At 41.9% G+C, this 20,490-nt stretch overlaps 1 protein-coding gene across 6 annotated transcripts in view; it reads right to left on the bottom strand.

The window, feature by feature from the left end:
- cep295 (centrosomal protein 295) overlaps positions 1 to 20,490 on the bottom strand; it is a 191,195-nt gene that overhangs the window by 38,852 nt on the left and 131,853 nt on the right. For 5 of the 6 annotated variants that reach the window (XM_087988022.1, XM_087988027.1, XM_043691513.2 and 2 more), the window contains one exon: positions 4,330 to 4,988. In XM_087988022.1, the coding sequence (XP_087844148.1) occupies positions 4,330 to 4,988 (659 nt within the window). The remainder of the gene's footprint in view (positions 1 to 4,329; positions 4,989 to 20,490) is intronic. The other variant, XM_087988023.1, reaches the window with a different exon arrangement.

The following is a 20,490-nucleotide window of genomic DNA, read 5'->3' on the forward strand; positions in this document are numbered from 1 at the left end:
GATTAGCTAATGCAATTTTATTTTTTCCACGTTCCCTTGATGTGCAGAACGCCCCATTCAATTGGAAGATAGAGGTTATTCAAAAAAAGGAAGAGACAGAAAGAAAGCAGGAAACTAATGGTCAGTTAGCTTAATATTTGTCTCCTGGAAATGCTAAAGCTATTAACAAAGAAATTGTAGCAGGGCACTTGGATGAGTTCAAGGTAATCAGGCAGAGTTAATATGGGTTTTTGAAAGGAAAATAGTAATTACTAATCTATTGGAATCCTTTGAGGAATTTTCCAGAAGGCATTTGATAAAGAGCCAAATCAAACATTATTGCAAAATGGTGTATGATGTAACTTGTTGGCATAGACAGAAGATTGGCTGACTAACAGGCAACTGAGTGTAGGCATAACATGTGTGTTTGAGGTTAGCAAGATATAACAGGTGGTACGCTACAGAGATCATTGCTGGGATCTTCATTATTTATAATTTACATGAGAATGACTTAGGGATGGAATGTATAGTTTGAAATTTGCTGACCACCCAAATGTGTTGAAAGGTTGTGAAGAGGACACAAGGAGTTGAATCTGATACTGAAAGATTAATTGAGTGAACAAAGATCAGGCAAATTGAGTAATATATGAAAAAAATATGCAATTTTCCAATTGACGGGAACAATAAAGATGAAAATAAATTTTTTTGGTTGTCATTTATATAAATGATTTGAATATCAGAATATAGAAGATATTGACGTTTGTGAATGACACCAAAATTAGTGGCAGAGTAGACATAAAGAAGTTTTTCTAAGATTACGAAGTGATCTTGATCAAATGGGTCAATGGGCTGAAAAATGGCAGATGGAGTTTAACCTGGATAATGCGAGATATTGCATTTTGGTACAACAAACAAGGGTAGGGATTATATCATTAATGGTAGGGCCTTGGGTAGCATTGTAGAACAGAGACATAGGTGTTCATTTACATAATTATTTGAAGTTTGCATCACATATAGATGGGGGGGGGCTAAAAAGACATTTGGCACGCTTGCTTTCATTGCTCAGTCCTTTGAGTAAAGGAGTTGGGAAGTCATGTTGAGATTTTACAGGACATTGCTGAGGCCTATTCTGAAATACTGAGTCCAGTTCTAATCACCCAATTATAAAAAAGGATACTGTCAATCTGGAAAGGGTTCAGAAAAGATTTACCAGGATGTTGCCAGGTACGGAAGGTTTGAGTTATAAAGAAAGGCTGGATAGGCTGGGATGTTTTTTTTAAAATGGAGCATAGGAGGTTGATGGGCGATCGGATAGAAGCTTATTGATAGATTTAATGGTAGTTGTCTTTTCCCGAGGATAGATGATTTCAAGACTAGCAGGCACATTTTTGGAGAGAGAGAGATTTGAAAAAGACATAACAGGCGGATTGTTTATACAGAGGGTGGTCCATGTGTGGAATGAACTTCTTGAGGAAGTGGAGGATGTGGGTATAATTACAAATGTTTAAAAGACTTGAGAGGGAAATCAGGAGGGCAAAAAGGGGACATGAGGTAGCTTTGGCAAATAGAATTAAGGAAAATCCAAAGGGTTTTTACAAATACATTAAGGACAAAAGGGCAACTAGGGAGAGAATAGGGTCCCTCATAGATCAGCAAGGCAGCCTTTTGTGGAGAGCCGCAGAAAATGGGGGAGATACTAAACGAGTATTTCGCATCAGTATTTACTGTGGAAAAGGATATGGAAGATATAGAATGTAGGGAAATAGATGGTGACACCTTGCAAAATGTCCATATTACAGAGGAGGAAGTGCTGATGTTTTGAAAGATAAAGGTGGATAAATCCCCAGGACCTGATCAGGTGTACACAAGAACTCTGTGGGAAACTAAAGAAGTGATTGTTGGGCCTTTTACTGAGATATTTGTATCATTGATAGTTACAGGTGAGGTGCCGGAAGACTGCAGGTTGGCTAACGTAGTGCCACTCTTTAAGACAAGCTAGGGAACTATACACCAGTGAGCCTGACGTCAGTGGTGGGCAAGTTGTTGGAGGGAATCCTAAGGGACAGGATGTACATGTATTTGGAAGGGCAAGGACTGATTTGGGATAGTTAAAATGGCTTTGTGCGTGAGAAATCCTGTCTCACAAACTTGATTGAGTTTTTTGAAGTAACAAAGATGATTGATGAGGGCAGAGCGGTAGATGTGATCTTTATGGACTTCAGTAAGGCATTCGACAAGGTTCCCCATGGAAGACTGGTTAGCAAGGTTATATCTCACGGAATACAGGGAGAACTAGCCATTTGGATACAGAGCTGGCTCAAAAAGGTAGAAGAAAGAGGGTAGTGGTAGAGGGTTGTTTTTCAGACTGGAGGCCTGTGACCAGTGGATTGCCACAAGGATGGGTACTGGGTCCACTACGTTTTGTCATTTACACAAATGATTTGGATGTGAGCATAAGAGGTATAGTTAGTAAGTTTGCAGATTACACCAAAATTGGAGATATAGTGGACAGCGAAGAAGGTTACCTCAGATTACAATGGGATCTTGATCAAATGGGTCAATGGGCTGAAAAGTGGCAGATGGAGTTTAATTCAGATAAATGCGAGGTGCTGCATTTTGGGAAAGCAAATCTTAGCAGGACTTATACACTTAATGGTAAGGTCCTAGGGAGTGTTGCTGAACAAAGAGACCTTGGAGCGCAGGTTCATAACTCCTTAAAAGTGGAGTCACAGGTAGATAGGATTGTGAAGGCAGTGTTTGGTATGCTTTCTTTTATTGGTCAGAATATTGAGTACAGGAGTTGGGAGGTCATGTTGTGGCTGTACAGGACATTGGTTAGGCCACTGTTGGAATGTTGCATGCAATTCTGGTCTCCTTCCTATCAGAAAGATGTTGTGAAACTTGAAAGGGTTCAGAAAAGATTTACAAGGATGTTGCCAGGGTTGGAGGATTGGAGCTATGGGGAGAGGCTGAACAGGCTGGGGGCTGTTTTCCCTGGAGCATCAGAGGTTGAGGGGTGACCTTATAGAAGTTTATAAAATCATGAGACTAATGGATAGGATAAATAAACAAAGTCTTTTCCCTGGGGTCGGGAACTGCAGAACTAGAGGTTTAGGGTGAGAGGGGAAAGACATAAAAGGCACCACAGGGGCAATTTTTTCACGCAGACGGTGGTACATGTATGGAATGAGCTGCCAGAGGAAGTGGTGGAGGCTAGTACAATTGCAATATTTAAGAGGCATTTGGATGGGTATATGAATAGGAAAGGTTTGGAGGGATTTGGGCCGGGTGCTGGCAGGTGGGACTAGATTGGGTTGGGATATCTGGTCGGCATGGATGGGTTGGACCAAAGGGTCTGTTTCCATGCTGTACATCTCTATGACTCTATGTCTTTTGGATAGATATATGAACAGTAAAGATTTGGAGGGGCTTAGGCTAGGTACAGGCAGTTGGGATTAGTTTAGTTTTAGATTACGTATGGCAAGGACTGGCTGTGCCCAACAGTCTGTTTCCGCGCTGTACAACTCTATGAAGCATATTATCTAAACAGTGAAAATGGCAGAACTCTGACATGCAGAGAGCTGTAGGTGTTGTAGTGCTTGAATCGATGAAGGTTCGTGTGCACATACATCAAGCAATTTGGAAATCTAATTTTTCATCGATATTGCTCCTCTACTGCGATTAGCAACTCCATATGCCTTTTGCCCTAATCACCATTACCACGTATTTCACTTGTTTCCACACCTCCATCTTTTGTTTACAACAGTGTAGAACTACCACTTTCCCTTTGTTCTGAAGTCATATCAAATTCAAGACATCAACTCTACTTTGCTTCACAACTGCTTCTTTCAAAAGTAGGGAGCTTAAGCTTCCGGTTATACAGGGCATTGGGTGTGACCAAATCTGGAGTACTATGCACAGTATTGGTCACTTAATTTTAGAAAGCTGCTCCTTTTATTAGCCAGGAATTAAAGGTAAGTTTTCATTTCTCTAACAATCCAATGACCAAAACATCCAGAGATGTGGGCTAATGATAACTGGTCGTGGAAATACAAAATAATCTATGAAATAGGAGTGGAGAAACACAAGAGAAAAGGATGGGGTGGAATCTTTGCTGTAATTTGATACTTTGCCCATGTGACAAAATTAAAATAAACGTGGTAAGAGAAATATAAACCTGCCAATTCCTCCCTTAGAAATAACTAATTAACCTTGAATTTTTAACCACAAAAATACCAACTTGCTATAATAAACTAAACAAATGGCTTATGTAACGGAATCAGTTCAAATCAACTCTTTGTTCGTGCACATCTGTTATTTTTGAACAAAATATATACATAATACACATACCCTCGCTGGTATAATACTGTGCAAATTGCAAACTTCTGATGCAAGGTTTGATGACGGACGCTGATCCTGTTCAGTCTTAAACTCAGGTTTGGCAGCAGTTTCAGTTCTTCCACAAGGTAACAGCCCAGATTGCACCACGTGATTCTGCTCTGAAACACACAGCACTTCACTTCCAGTGCAATTCCTTTTCCTTACTGATATTAGCCTAGAAAGTTCAGTAGTTTGACCATTCAAAGTACTCACTTCATTTATCTTTTTGGATTTTATATTCTCAGTAAAAGTGATGGCATGTGAAGTTATGCTTTCACAATTCTCCAGATGTTTTCCATTTTGATTAGGAATGTCACAGTTGTGATCATTTTCTGAACTCAATGTTACATTTAACTGGGAGAACGAGCCAAAGTCCTCCTGAGTATTTTCAGAACAAGTTGGCTGGTCTGTGGATTCAAGTGTCTGTGAAGCAGCAGCTACAGTTTCTTGTCTTATAAGATCCAATGGAGGAAAACATAGCGAGTGTATTGAAGAGGCACAGTTATTAAATCCTTGCTCCGAATATCTGTTGCACATTACATTTTCACTGGAATCATCAGTGTCCAAACTGTATTTGCTTGAACTAATTTTCAGTTGAAGTGGTTGAAAAGTGTTCAACCTACCATTTTCTACAAAACAAATAGAATCAGCTTTAGTCACCTAATGCATGGCACATTTACAAAAGAGACTGGATTCTTTACTATACATCAGTATACATATTAGTTTGCTTATTGTTCTAAGTACTTATTTTGTCTACTGAAACGAGATGATAATTTATGCTAATTGGATTTATGAAGTGATTCAATTAAACACTTTAATGTTAGTTATAACCAGTCAGTCAATTTAGACAAACAGATTTGAGTGTACCGGATTTCAATATGAACCAAATTACACAAGGAGAAAAATGACACACCAATTGATTACAATTCGTGAACAGCATGACAAGAGAAGCTGTGATCTTAGTCAAAGAGAAAAAGGAGGCATACTTAGCGAACTGAAGACCGACAAGAACATAAAAGAAAACAGGAAAGAACTTAACCAGGAGTTAAAAAGGAGCCATGAAATATCCTTTATCGACAGAAAAATCCCAAGGCATTTTATAACTAACTAAGGTGCAAGACAGTAACCAGGGAATGGCCAGGTCCATTCAAAAGACAAAACATAGGATTTATATGTGGAGCTGGATGAAACGGATGAGGTTCTTAACGAATACTTTGCATTCACAAAGAAAGAAGTGGCAGCTGATGAGTCCAGAGAGGGGTACATTGATAGTCTAGGGCATGGCGATATATAAAAGGAGTGTTTTGAAAAGCATTAAGGTAGAGAAGTCCCCAGCACTTGTTGGAATTTATCCTGGAATACTGAGGGAAGAGATTGTTGGGCCTTGTACAAAATCTTTGAATTCTCTATAGCCACAGGACAGTCCCCAGATGACTGCAGCATAGCCATTGGATTTGTTTAAGAAGGGTCACAGAGATAATCTGCCAAATAACAGAAGGGTGGGCTTCACTTCAGTGATAAGGAAAGTAGAGGAGAATAATTTTAGGGACAGAATTTACTTACTTTTATTTTATAGAAAAAGAGGCAGCATAGCTTTGTATTGGAAAGGTCATGTTGAACAAACTTGTTTGAGTTCTTCAGGAAGTGACAAAAAAGAAAGATGAGGGCAGGACAATGGATGTTGTCTACATAGACTTTAGCTAAACCTTTGACAACGTTCCTCATGGAAAGCTGATACAGAAAGTGAAGACACATGGGATCCATGGTGAGCTGGCAAGATGGAGACAGAACTGGCTTGATCAGAGAAGACAGTAACTGTGACTGGAAATCTGTGATCAGTGGTGTTCCACAGGGAGACCCCTGTTGTTTATACTTTATGTATAAAAATGATTTGGAGGGGAATGTAATAGTGTGATGAGTAAGTTTGCAGATGACTCAAAAATAGGGGGAACTGTGGATTGTGTGGAGAATTTCCAGAGGACACCCCAGGAGATAGAGTGGAGATTTGGGTGGAGAAATGGCAGATTGAAATTAATCCAGACAAATGCAAAGTGATACATTTGGAAGGTCTAATGCAGGAGGGATATAAAATAAATGGCAGAACCCTTAGAAACATTAATATAGATAGGGATCTAGGCCTAAAAAGGTCCACAGTTCCTTGAGAATGGCAACACAAATGGATAAGGCAATCAAGAAGGTGTACGTCATCTTGCTTTCATTGGTCAAGGCACAGAGTATAAAAATTGGCTTGTCATACAGCAGCTGCATACAACTTTAGTTAGGCCACATTTGGAATATTGTGTATAGTTCAGATTACCAGACTATCAGAAGGATATGAAGGCTTTGAGAGAGGGTACAAAAATAGTTTCAGGTTGTTCCAAGATTTGGAGGGTATTAGTTGTGAGGAGCGATTGGACAAACTTGGCTTATTTTCAGTTGAACATTGAATGACGAGAAGTGACCTGATAGAAACTTAGAAAATTAGTAAAGACATGGATAGAATGGCTAGGTAGAGTTTTGTCTTCCACAGAGTAGAACTGTAAATTAGTATGGGACATCGGTTTAAGGTAAAAGGGACAAAGTTTAAACAAGATGTGAGAGCTGATTTTTTTTCTGAAAACAGAGGATGACGAGGTGGCAGACAGAGATACAACGGCAATGTTTAAGAGGCATTTTGACAGATACACACACAGGCTGGGAACAGAGGGATATGAACCATGTAGAGGCTAAAAGTTTTTGTAGAGATGGAAATGTGTTGCTGGAGAAGCGCAGCAGGTCAGGCAGCATCTAGGGAACAGGAGAATCGACGTTTCGGGCATTAGCCCTTCTTCAGGAATGAGGAAAGTTTGTCCAGCAGGCTAAGATAAAAGATAGGGAGGAGGGACTTGGGGGAGGGGTGTCGGAAATGTGATAGGTGGAAAAAGGTCAAGGTGAGGGTGATAGGACAGATTGGGGTGGGGGCGGAGAGGTCGGGAAGAAGATTGCAGGTTAGGGAGGCGGTGCTGAATTTGATGGATTTGACTGAGACAGGCTGGGGGGAGGGGAAATGAGGAAACTGGTGAAATCCGAGTTCATCCCTTGTGGTTGGAGGGTTCCTAGCCGGAAGATGAGGTGTTCTTCCTCCAACCGTCGTTTCGAAACGACGGTTGGAGGAAGAACGCCTCATCTTCCGGCTAGGAACCCTCCAACCACAAGGGATGAACTCGGATTTCACCAGTTTCCTCATTTCCCCTCCCCCCAGCCTGTCTCAGTCAAATCCATCAAATTCAGCACCGCCTCCCTAACCTGCAATCTTCTTCCCGACCTCTCCGCCCCCACCCCAATCTGTCCTATCACCCTCACCTTGACCTTTTTCCACCTATCACATTTCCGACGCCCCTCCCCCAAGTCCCTCCTCCCTATCTTTTATCTTAGCCTGCTGGACAAACTTTCCTCATTCCTGAAGAAGGGCTAATGCCCGAAACGTCGATTCTCCTGTTCCCTAGATGCTGCCTGACCTGCTGCGCTTCTCCAGCAACACATTTCCATCTCTGATCTCCAGCATCTGCAGACCTCATTTTCTCTTAAAAGTTTTTTTAGTTTAGTTTAGAGAGGTGACATGGGCCAAAGGGCCTGTTCCTGTGTTTACTGTTCTTTATAACACTAAAACTTTGTAAAATATTCATAGTTTTAACGAAGACATTGTCGAATTCGTCAATATTAAATAATAGGTGAAATTTGTCATTGCCTGAAGCAGCATGAGTAACTAAAACAACATTATGAAAATAGAATGCAAATGAAAAAAAAAGGTTCCTAACATTGAGAAAGGAATTTCTGATGCTTCCCATTAGATTTAAAATGGCCTAGTTCTGAATCTTGTCATGTTAATTTTCAGCAACAACCTTATTCAGAAGTATTTGAATTTCATTATTAGATAATCGTGCCTCATTTCTACACAGTTCCCATTTCTTATTTCCTTCCTCAAAAAGCTACATAGTACAAATTCCAAACATAATCAAAGCAGTTGCCTTAGCATTAGTTTGTCACTTGTTTCTCCAGGCATCTGGCAACTCTTAACCAACCAAACCTCATGGACATCATCCTACTCTATTCAATTAGACATCGCCATTTAACCAGCCACACATCATCATAGCTGCTTTTACACCAACACTCATCATTTCAGCCCTTCAGGATTTTATTTTGAAGCTCATAGGGACACAATCTGCATGGTCCAGCCAGGTCACTGTGCACGCAGAGATATACACATTTCATATGCTTTTAGCTTACTTTCTTAACATGCTCACACTTTGTAGCCACTTGACTTGCAGCTGCTAGCCTCTGGCTTGCATTACGTTTTAGCCAGGAGGGAGAAGCAGATAGTTTGTCACAGTTCAGAGCTCTGAACATTTAGGAGGGTAGACATGTTGCTGTACAGTACCATGCTATGTCAATGTCACACCTACAGAATGTGCCAGTAGTGTGTGGCACAAACAACTTGCGGGCTTTGAATAAAACGGTCATGTGGAATGAAGTGGGACTATGGTCGCTCAGGGGGTGCCACTCAAATCAAGCAACTGATCAAATCTCAGTCCAGGAAGTTGACCAGAATCAGTCAGGTGCTTGGTTCTATCAGGCCACAATCAATCCTACAGGTCAAGCGCAACCGGTCCAGGGATTATACATCCGTCAGGGTGTGTGGCAATAGTCTAGGTGCTGGGCACATCTTTGTCACAAGACAGTTTGCAGAAGTGGGCCATGATCAGTGCTGGGAATTTGGCATTAATGGGGCTAATTACCATTCATTTGGAATCACCCTGGGATAGTGAAAAGCACAAAGAGAAGTTTTAGTCAAAAGCAATTTGGAATGCCATGGCGTCAAGGTAAATTGGGAACATTAACAATACTAGAGAGGGGCTGAAAGGTTACAGGGGCACAGGACAGCAAGAGAAAGGAAACATGAAGGATACAGATTTATACCTTCTGTCAGGGGAAGATTACACATAATTCATGAGGTCATAATCTTAAAACCTTGATATCATCATTTCAAACTCAACTGAATATGACAGAAAATGGCCAATAAATGGATAAATCAATGGCAGATGCAGTATAATTTGGATAAATATTCACTTATAACTGGAGGTTATTCACTTTGAAAACAAAAATAAGGAGGGATATTACTACCTGAAAAGCTGGAAACTGGGAAAGGGAAGTGTGCAGCGGGACCTGGGTGTCCTTGTGCAACAGTCGCTGAAGGTAAACACGTCGGTGCAGCAGGCGGTAAAGAAGGCAAATGGTAGGTTGGCCTTCACCACGAGAGGTTTAGAGTACAGGAGCAGAGATGTACTGCTGCAGTTATTCAGGGCCTTGATGAGGCCACACCTAGAATATTGTGTGCAGTTTTGATCCCCTTTTCATGAGGAAGGATGCTCTTGCTCTCAAAGACGTGCAGCAAATGTTTACCAGACTGATTCTGGGGATGGCAGGACTGATGTATAAAGAGAGATTGACTAGGTTAGGATTGTTTTTGGTGGAGTCCAGACAAGTGAGGGACGTGTGTGGGGGGAGTCTCAGAGACTCAAAATTTTAACAGGACTACACAGGGTAGATGCAGGGAGGGTGTTCCCAATGCTGGGTGCGTCCAGACTAAGGGTCACAGTCTGAGGATTTGGGCTGGACCATTTAGGACAGAAGTTAGGACACATTTCTTCACCCAAAGAGTGGTGAGCCTGTGGAATTCATTACCACATGAAGTAGTGGATGCCAAACATTGAATGTATTCAAGATGCGCCTAGGTTTACTACTTGTGATGAATGGGATCAAAGGATTATGGGGAGAAAGCAGATTAGGCTACTGAATTGGATGATCAAGCGTGATCATGATGAATGGCGGAGCAGGCTTGAAGGACCAAATGGCCTCCTCCTATCTTCTATGTTTCTATGTTACACTACTTGCAGCTTTCCCCCAGCTGCAGAATGCTATGGACTGCACCAATACTGCTTTAAGAGTACCCCATCAACAACTTGCAGGCTGTGCAGTATAGCTCATCATTATATGTGCTGCATCATTATGGCACGTTGTGCCCTTCACAACAGAAACTGAAAAAAGGTGTTTATGGATGAAGGAGGAAAGGAGGATCAAGAGTAATCTTTTGAGGATGAGGAACAGGCCATCCAGAAGGCCATGGTAGTGCTACACACTAACAAGCACAGGAGGTCGGACAGAACCTTACTGAAACGTTTCCAGGAGGAATTAGCTGCATTTGGACTTCCTTTCATTGTGTAACATTCTGTTGGTTGTTATGAAGACGTGGGTGAATTATACCTTTTAACACCAAGTGTTCTCAATAAGACACAATGAAACATGTGCCCCAGCTACTGGAGTAGCTGATTGCTTGGGAACAACAAAAAGAAAAGGTTTGAATTAGACCAATCGGTTTAAATTATACCCTGGAAAATACCAATTTCCAATCAAGTTTGAATGGAGTATATTGACAATCTCATAAGCCAATGATACAATCTGATGCTTTGGGGATACAAGACCAGGGAAAATTTGAACAGTTGGGAGGAGAACCGTCAAGCCCCAGCAGGTAAACAACCGACTGAAAAATAGCTCTCTCAAAAGTACCTTTTTCGATCAGTAACCTATGAAGCAAAATACCTAAGATGAAAAGACAACAGGAAAATCCAAAGAGAAGAACCAAAAGCCCCCTGGCTTTGAGAGGAGAAGTGTTGTTTTGTAAGTCATAACTCTGAGCATTATCAGACTAGTCTTATAGAAGGGAAGGTAAAAGATAGGTTAGAGTAAGGATTTGTACATAGTTGTTAGATAATTATTTTCTGATACACTTTAAGAAATAAAGTTGTGAATTTTTACTTTAATTAGTTCTTGGCCACTCAAATTTATGACAGAATACTGCATGGGATGAATAGTTTGTGTTGCCGGTTTTAAATTAAGCAGGAGAGCTTACCCTGTGCCATAACAGGTTATGAATAGTCCTTGGTCAGTTCACAGTGCACATAAATCTGGTTGTTTCTGCACTGTTTTAACTTTTTTGCACAGGAATAAATGCTCTCGTCCAAATAATTGTATGCTTGGTATCTTTGGGTGATCTAACCTTAAAAGTATTTGCATTTTACAGGTCCTCCTTGCCATTAGGAAGAAAGCAGCAGTCTGTGACACATGGCAAAAACATTGCATTGCCCAAGGTTAGTCAGATTTTTAGGTTTCATACGGTGTACTATATCGGAGTAAAATAAAGCAAAGAACTGTGGATGCTGGAGATCTGAAACAAAGACAGAAATGGATGGCAAAGCTCAGTAGGTTTAGCAGCTTCTGTAGAGACAAAGCAGACATTTAGAATCTGACGACTCTTAGTCAGAACCAATTCTGATGATGATATCTGAATGCTGTACAATCTAATCTCTCGTGATAGGCAGCATGTTGAGAACAATCCTGAGGCACCTACTTTCCACCACACCTCCAGGTTGTTGTTGGCAAAGCACTTTTCCACTCTACCCCCTCAGTGACTTCCAGTTCAGCAGCACACTGTGGAACCAGTGTTTTAATATGACAATAGCGCATGAATGTGGATAAGCCCTGGCAGCTGTGAGCACATCCATCTCTCCTGCTCTATGATTTTGATGCATTACAGGCCAATTATATAATTAATGAGCAGAAAGGTGGACAATTGCCACCACACAAACTCAAAACACAAGAAAGTAGTAGTTATGTTGCTATGAAACTTTCATTTTAAAACAATAACTGCAAAGGAAAAAGTTTAAACAGTACAAAAATCTGAAATCCTAGTTACTTGCTGAAAGGATGAAGCAATAAAATTAGAGAGAGTCTGAAGCAATAAAATTAGAGAGTCTGAAACAATACCTTTTACTGTACCAGAGTCAACACTAAATCTTAAAAATAGTAAAAGTAGTCGCCATTGTCCCAGATGACCATAGCACTGATCTCTTGGAGCACACAAGAATGTGCTAGCAAACGAGAATGAGTTAGAATGCACGAGACAGTAAGAATTGGTGGTAGTTTAACCTAAAGTTCACCATGCCCCAGAAAAGGAGGGATCTTCATACAAACTTCAGCTGGTATGGGAATTGAACCCACACTACTGGCATTGCTCTGCATCATATACCAACTGACGACTATTTCTTGCAAAATACCACCTTACCCAATGACCAACATTCATTATAGAGTCAAGGTCAATATTACCTAAAAACAAATTAACAGGCTTCATTGATTACACACTATGAATTACATCACGGTTCCAATTACAATGAGGACAGCTTACAAATTCGCTCTGAACTATACTCTGCATATATATAGATCAATCATCATAGGTTCTTCAAAACTTTTCAGAATTCCAAAGATTTTAATTTCTTCTTCAATGATGTAACCTATTCTCCAGCTGACTGCAATACATAACTATTTATAGATCCCCAGATGCAACCTTCACCTAAAAATACTGCCTGGATGTTGCAGCACATTTTTAAATTCAATCAGGATTGTAAGCTTCGCTGGCTTAGCCAACGTTTATTATCCATTCTTACTTGCCCTTGAGAAGTGGATGATGAGCTGCCTTCTTTAATCCCTGGTGCACATACACCCACAGTGCTGCACAGCTTCGAAGGAGTGATATATTAACAAGGCAGTATGGTGTGCGGCTTGAAGAGCAATTTGGAGGCGATTGTATTTCCCTACATTTTTTCTTCTCATTATTCTAGATGATAACAGTCGTGGGATTGGAAGGCGATGTCTAATGAAGTGTCTTCTCTGTTGTCTTTTCATCTTAGGTATTTTGCTTCATAGGTTACTGATTGAAAAAGGTACTTTTGAGAGAGCTATTTTTCAGTCAGTCAGTTGTTTACCTGCTGGGGCTTGACGGTTCTCCTCCCAACTGTTCAAATTTTCCCTGGTCTTGTATCCCCAAAGCATCAGATTGTATCATTGGCTTTTGAGATTGTCAATATACTCAATTCAAACTTGATTGCAAATTGGTATTTTCCAGGGTATAATTTAAACCGATTGGTCTAATTCAAATCTTTTCTTTTTGTTGTGAATTTCTGCAGTGCATCAGGAATTCAAACACACGATGCATTAATGGAGGCAGGGGGAAATAAATGTTTGCCGATGTAGTGCTAAGCCAGCAGGCTATTTTGTCCTAAATGGGGTTGAAAGTTTTATTTAAAGTGTTGTGTGAGCTGTGCTCATTCAGGCAAGTAGAGTACTGCGTCACATTCCTGACTTGTAAGTGATGGACTGGCTTTACAGAGACAGGAGCAGAGAGTTATTCACAGTAGGATTCCGAGACTTTGACATGCTCTTAAGAGTCACAGCATTGACACGGACTATTCAATTGAATTTTAGGTTGTTGGTAATTCCCGGGAGATTGACATTGGGTGAGTTTTGAGAAGATTTGTAGCTCAGGTGGAGGTTCTGGATGTAGGTTTGCTTGCTGAGCTGGAAGGTTCATTTTCAGACATTTTGTCACCACCTGTGTTTAATTCGGAGGCTCACTGAAGATGTTACCTAGTATGGTGACGAAACATCTGGAAATGAAACTTCCAGTTCAGCGAGCAAACCGAAATCCATTGACAGTGGGCATTCAGTAATGATACTATCATTTAATGTCAAGGAGGAATTATTAGAGTCTGACTTATTGGAGATGGTCATTGTAATTATTATTCACACCGTAAGTGTTGTGCAAACAGAAGCCTTAACGTTGTTCAGGTCTGCTACATTGGGACATGAGCTGCTTCAATATCTAAAGAGTCATGAATGGTGCTGAAAATTGATATGTTCGCTGATGACTGTACAACGACTTATGGGACAGTGACTAAATTTACAGATGACAAAGATAACAAGGAGGAAGACGGAGATGGATAGGTTAACTGAGTTGTCAAAAACTTGACTGATGAAATAGTGTGAAAATTTGTGAATTTCTTTACTTTGGCAGGAAATTTAAAAGATTATATAAATGGCAAGTGCAGAAATCCAAAGTGCAGACAGATCTGGATGTTCTACTGCCCAAGTCACAACAAGCTAACAAGTATGTGCAGCGAGTGATTAAGGCGAATAAAACTGAACCTTTTATCATGGCTCAAATTGAACATAAAAGTATATTATTTTTCAATTATACAGGGCACAGTGAGATAACTCAAATACTGCATTAAGTTTTGGTTTTCTTATTTAAAGAAAAGCTTTATAGGACAGCAGAGTGTGGGCTGTCTTATGTAGAAAGGTTGGACAGACTAGCCTCATTTTTTTACTGGAATTTAGAAGAACAAGTGGTGACTGTAGTAAGATTCTGAACAAACTTCACAAGGAGGACATGACAAGCTTGTTGCCGCTTGTGAGGTGAGTCCAGAAGGGTGCACAGTTTTAAAATTAGTCATGACATTTTAAAAAAATTAATAGATCACACAGTACAAAAGGAGGCCTTCTGGCCCATGAAGTTTGCACCGACAAAAACCACAATCTATATTTGCCCCACTTTCCAGTATTTGGCCCTCAGCCTTCAGCGTTATGACATTTCAATATCGGAGCACTTCAGAAAGTTTGAGAGGTTTCCAGGTTCAACGACCTTCGTGAGCAGTGCATTTTAGATTCCCACCCTGAGTGGAAAAGAATCCTCCAATCCCCTTTAAACCTCTTGCCTTTCACCTTAAAATGATAACCCCTTCTTATTGTCCAACTCGAGGAAACAGCTGCCTATGCCACTCTGTCTATGCCACTTATAATCTTATAGGCCTCAATCAGGACACTTCTTCAGCCTTTTCTGCTCAAAGAAAACAACCTTGACATAGTTAGCCTCGCTTTATAGATAAATTGCTCCTTCCATCACAGACAACATCCTGGTGAATCTTCTTTGCACCCCCTCCAGTGCAATCACACCACGGTGGCACAGTGGTTAGCACTGCTGCCTCACAGCACCAGAGACCCGGGTTCAATTCCCGCCTCAGGCGACTGACTGTGTGGAGTTTGCACGTTCTCCCCGTGTCTGTGTGGGTTTCCTCCGGGTGCTCCGGTTTCCTCCCACAGTCCAAAGATGTGCAGGTCAGGTGAATTGGCCATGCTAAATTGTCCGTAGTGTTAGGTTAGGGGTATGGGTGGGTTGCGCTTCGGCGGGTCGGTGTGGACTTGTTGGGCCGAAGGGCCTGTTTCCACACTGTAAGTAATCTAATCTAATCTATAGTGCAATGAGCAGACTGCACACAGCACACCAGTTGTGACCTAACAAAGTTCCGTGCTTTGTTTATTCATGGGACATGGATGTGGCTGGCCAGACCAGTATTATTGCCCCTCCCCAATTGCCGAGAGGGCAGCTGAGAGTCAACCACATTGCTGTGGGTCTGGAGTAATATGTAGGTCAGACCAACTCCAACATAACTTCCCTGTTCTTACTTCTGTCAGTCATGCCATAGATTATAAGTGTCCCATATGCCTTAACACTATTAGCCTGTCCTGCCATCTTCAGGGATCTGTGGACAAGCATCCCAATATTCCTCTGAGCTTCCTAGCTCTTGCCATTCATTGGAGCACTCCCTTCTGTGGGGACTTTTTTCAAAAGGTAGATGGAATGAAAATTGTTCAATTTATTGATAGAGCTCTCATGCATAGAACAAATAATGCTTACAGTCCAGGAACTGGCCCTTCGGCCCTCCAAGCCTGAGCCGATCCAAATCAACTGTCTAAACCTGTCACCCAATTCCTAAGCATCTGTATCCCATTACTCCCCACCTATGCATGCATTTATCCAGACGCATCTTAAATAAATCTACCGTGCCTGCCTCTACCACCTCTGCTGGCAACGCATTCCAAATGCCCACCACCCCTGTGTGAAGTACTTGCCACATGTATTTCCCCTTAAACTTTCCACCTCTCACCTTGAAAGCGTGACCTCTCGTTATTGAATCCTTCACCCTGGGAAAAAGCTTGTCACTATCCAACCGGTCTTTACCCTTCAAGATTTCGTAAACCTCAATCAGGTCCCCCCTCAATCTCCTTTTTTCTAATGAAAATAAACCTAACCTACTCAACCTTTCTTCGTAGCTAGCACCTTCCATACCAGGCAACATCCTCGTAAACCTTCTCTGCACCCTGTCCAAAGCATCCACATCCTTTTGGTAATGTGGTGACCAGAACTGCACACAGTATTCAAATGCGGCCGAACCAAGGTCTTGTACAATTTTAACATGACTTGCCAGCTCTTATACTCAATACCCCGTCCAATAAAGGCAAGCATACTATATACCATCTTGACCACTCTATCCACCCGTGCAGCAACCTTCAGGGTAGAATGGATCTGCACTCCCAGGTTCTCTGCCCCTCAACTTTTCCCAAGGCTCTTCCGTTCATTGTATAATTCACTCTAGAATTAGTCTTGCCTAAATGCATCACCTCACATGTGTCTGGATTGAAAAACCATCTGCCACCTTTCTGCCCAACTCTCCAGTCTATCTACATCCTCCTGTATTCTCTGACAGTCCCTTGTGCTTCCTGCTACTCCACCAATCTGTGTCATCTGCAACTTGCTGATCATACCAACAGTGCCCTCTTCCAGACCATTTAGGTATATTACAAACAACAGTGGCCCCAACACTGACCCCTGTGGAACACCACTGGTCACCTTTCTCCATTTCGAGAAACTCCCTTCAACTACTACTCTGTCTCCTGTTGCTCAACCAGTTCTTTATCCACCTAGCTAGAACACCCTGCATACCATGCAACTTCACTTTCTCCATTAGTCTACCATGGGGAACCTTATCAAACACCTTACTAAAGTCCATGTATATATGACATCAATAGCCCTTCCTTCATCTAACAACTTCCTCGAAGAACTCTAAGTTGGTAAGGCACGATCTCCCCCGCACAAAACCATGTTGCCTATCAATGATGAGCCCATTCTTTTCCAAATGTAAATACATCCTATCCCGCAAGACCTTCTCCAGCAACTTTCCCACCACTGACGTCAGGCTCACTGGTCTGTAGTTACCCAGAATATACCTACTATCCTTCTTGTACAGGGGTACAAAATGAGCAACCCTCCAATCCTCTGGCATCTCACCTGTATTTAAGGATGCCACAAAGATATTTGTCAGGGCCCCAGCTATTTCCTCTCTAGCCTCCCTGAGCATCCTGGGATAAATCCCATCCGGTCCTGGGATTCCTTAATAACCTCTAGCCTACCCAATACATCTTCCCTACTTAGGTCAACGTGATCCAGACTAATCAAACTTCTATCTCTTATCTCCACATTCATCATGTTCCTCTCCTCAGAGGATAATGCTGTAATCATTCAGAATCTCACCCATTCCTTCCAGGTTTGACGTACAGCCTTCCTTCGTTATCCTTTAGTGGACTAATCCTTTCTCTAGTTACCCACTTGCTTCTTATACAAGAATAAAATGCTTTGGGATTCTCTTCTTCATGATTCCTCGTTTAAGACTTGTCCTACTCTTCCGATATTCTTCCAGGGCCCGTTCGATTCTAGACCTTATGTATGCTTCCCTTTTCCTCTTGGCTAGTTGTACAATTTCTCCTGTTATCCACAGTTCATGAATCTTGCCTATCCTATCCTATCCTGTGCCTTCAACGGGACATGCCTATCCTGCACTACTGTTAACCCATCTTTGAAAGCCTCCCACATCTCAAATGTCGACTTCCCTTCAAATAGCGGTGTCCAATCCACATTTCCAAGCTCCGCCCTAATTTTGATATAACTGGCCTTGGCCCAGTTTAGTACTCTTCCATTAGATGAAGAGAGTGGTCCTAAGAATATTCTAAAACTTACAGAATTGTGGTCACTGTTCCCAAAGAAATCCCCCACTGCAACTTCTACCACCTGTCCTGGCTCATTCCCCAGAACCAGGTCCAATATGGCCCCTTCCCTCGTCAGACTATTGACATACTGCTCTAGAAAACTCTCCTGGACGCTTCTTACAAATTCTACCCTATCCAGACCTTTGACGTTAAGTGTATCCCAGTCAATGTTGGGAAAATTAAAACCTCCCATCACCACTACCCTTTTGCCTCTACATCTTTCCATAATCTGTTTACCTATTCTACCTCACGCTCACTGTTGGGAGGCCTGTAATACAGCCCCAACAGTGTGACTGCACCCTTCTTATTTCTCAGCTCCACCCATAATTCCTCACTACCCAAACCTCCATAGTGTGTTCCTTTAGCACAGCCGTGATATCGTCATTGACCAGCAATGCAACTCCACTCCCTTTTACATTCCTCCCTGTCCTGTCTGAAGCTTCTATATCCTGGAACATTTAATTGCCAATCATCATGCCCTTCCTTCAACCAAGTCTCTGTGATTGCAATAACATCATACTCCCAGGCACCAATCCAAGCCGCAAGTTCATCTGCCTTACACACTATAGTCCTTGCATTAAAGTAGATGCATTTCAGGTCACCAGCTTTTTGTGCTCATCAACTCTCTGCCTACTCTTCCTTTTATTAATGCTATCTTCATAATTCTTACAGTCTACAATCTCCACCTCACTGACTAATTGTTTTCTCTTCTGGTTCCCAGCCCCCGCCACACTAGTTTAAAACTTCCCCAGCAGCAGTAGCAAAGACTCCCCCAAGGACATTGGTTCCGGTCTGGTTCAGATGTAGACTGTCCATTTTGTAATAGCCCCACCTTCCCCAGAATCAGTCCCAATGTCCAACAAATCTGAACCCCTCCCTCCTACACCATCTCTCAAGCTAAGTGTTCACCCTGCCTATTTTTTCATTTCTACGCTGGCTAGCACGTGGCATTGGTAGTAATTCCGAGATCACTATCTTTGAGGTGCTCCTCTTTAACTTCTCTCCTAGCTCCCTGAATTCTTCTTTCAGGACCTCATCTCGTTTTCTACTTATATTGTTGGCGCCTATATGCACCAAGACAACTGGCTGTTCACCCTCTTCTTTCAGAATGCTCTGCAGCCGATCGGTGACATCCCTGACCCGAGTACCTGGGAGGCAACATACTGGAGTCCCATGTCTTTGTTTCGCCTGTCCTAAGATGAGTGTGTTGTCCCAAGTCCTATCCACCTACCTTCCTTTGAAGCAAAAATCAGAAATGACATCACCCACCCTAAGAAACCAAGACCTATAAATAGAGAGGCAGGACATACCACCACTGCTTCATCAGAGACTCTCACTGACGATATTACCTCGTATGATGACAAAACGCCTGAAAGCAAACCGTCAAGCTCAGCGAACTAGCTTACATACTGATTGAGAAGGTTAAAAGCACATGAAATTTAGGGAAACATGGTGAGATGGATCAGAAACTATCTTAATAACAAGATACAAACAGTAGTGGTAAAAGGCTATTTGAGTGACTAGAGGCTTATGTCCAGCAGTGTACCACAAGGATCAGTACTGGGACCCTTGTCATTTGTTATACACATTAATTATATGAATGAAAATGTGGGGGAAACTTAAGCAAATTTACAGAAGACGCCAAGACTGGTAGAGTGAGTAATAATGAAAAAAATGGTTGTCGGTTACAGGAAGATATAGACAAGTTGGTCAGATGTGCAGACCAGTAGCAGCTGGTATTTAACCCTCATAAGTTGGAGGCAATGCATTTGCAAGAAACAACAGGATGAGGAATTGTTTAATGAATGGCAAGACAATGGGTAGCTTAGTGGAACAGAGGGATCTCGAGGCAATTATTCTCAGATCCCTGAAGTCAAGCATAGCATGTGAATAGGATAGTTAAGAGGACATATGGAACACTTGCTTTCAACAGTCATGGCATTGAGTAGAAGAGCAAAGATGCAATGTTGAGGAGAAAGTGAGGACTGCAGATGCTGGAGATCAGAGCTGAAAATATGTTGCTGGAAAAGCACAGGTCAGGCAGCATCCAAGGAGCAGGAGAATTGACGTTTCAGGCATGAGCCCTTCTTCAGGAATGAGGAAAGTGTGCCCAGCAGGCTAAGATAAAAGGTAGGTAGGAGGGGCGTAGGAAATGCGATAGGTGGAAGGAGGTTAAGGTGAGGGTGATAGGCCGGAGTGGGGGTGGGGACGGAGAGGTCAGGAAGAAGATTGCAGGTTAGGAAAGTGGTGCTGAGTTCGAGGGTTGGGACTGAGACAAGGTGGGGGGAGGGGAAATGAGGAAACTGAAGAAATCGGAGTTCA

Source organism: Chiloscyllium plagiosum, unplaced genomic scaffold, assembly GCF_037043375.1.
Source record: "Chiloscyllium plagiosum isolate Xiang-an unplaced genomic scaffold, Cpla_swu_hap1 HiC_scaffold_6, whole genome shotgun sequence".
Classification (NCBI taxonomy): Eukaryota; Metazoa; Chordata; class Chondrichthyes; order Orectolobiformes; family Hemiscylliidae; genus Chiloscyllium; species Chiloscyllium plagiosum.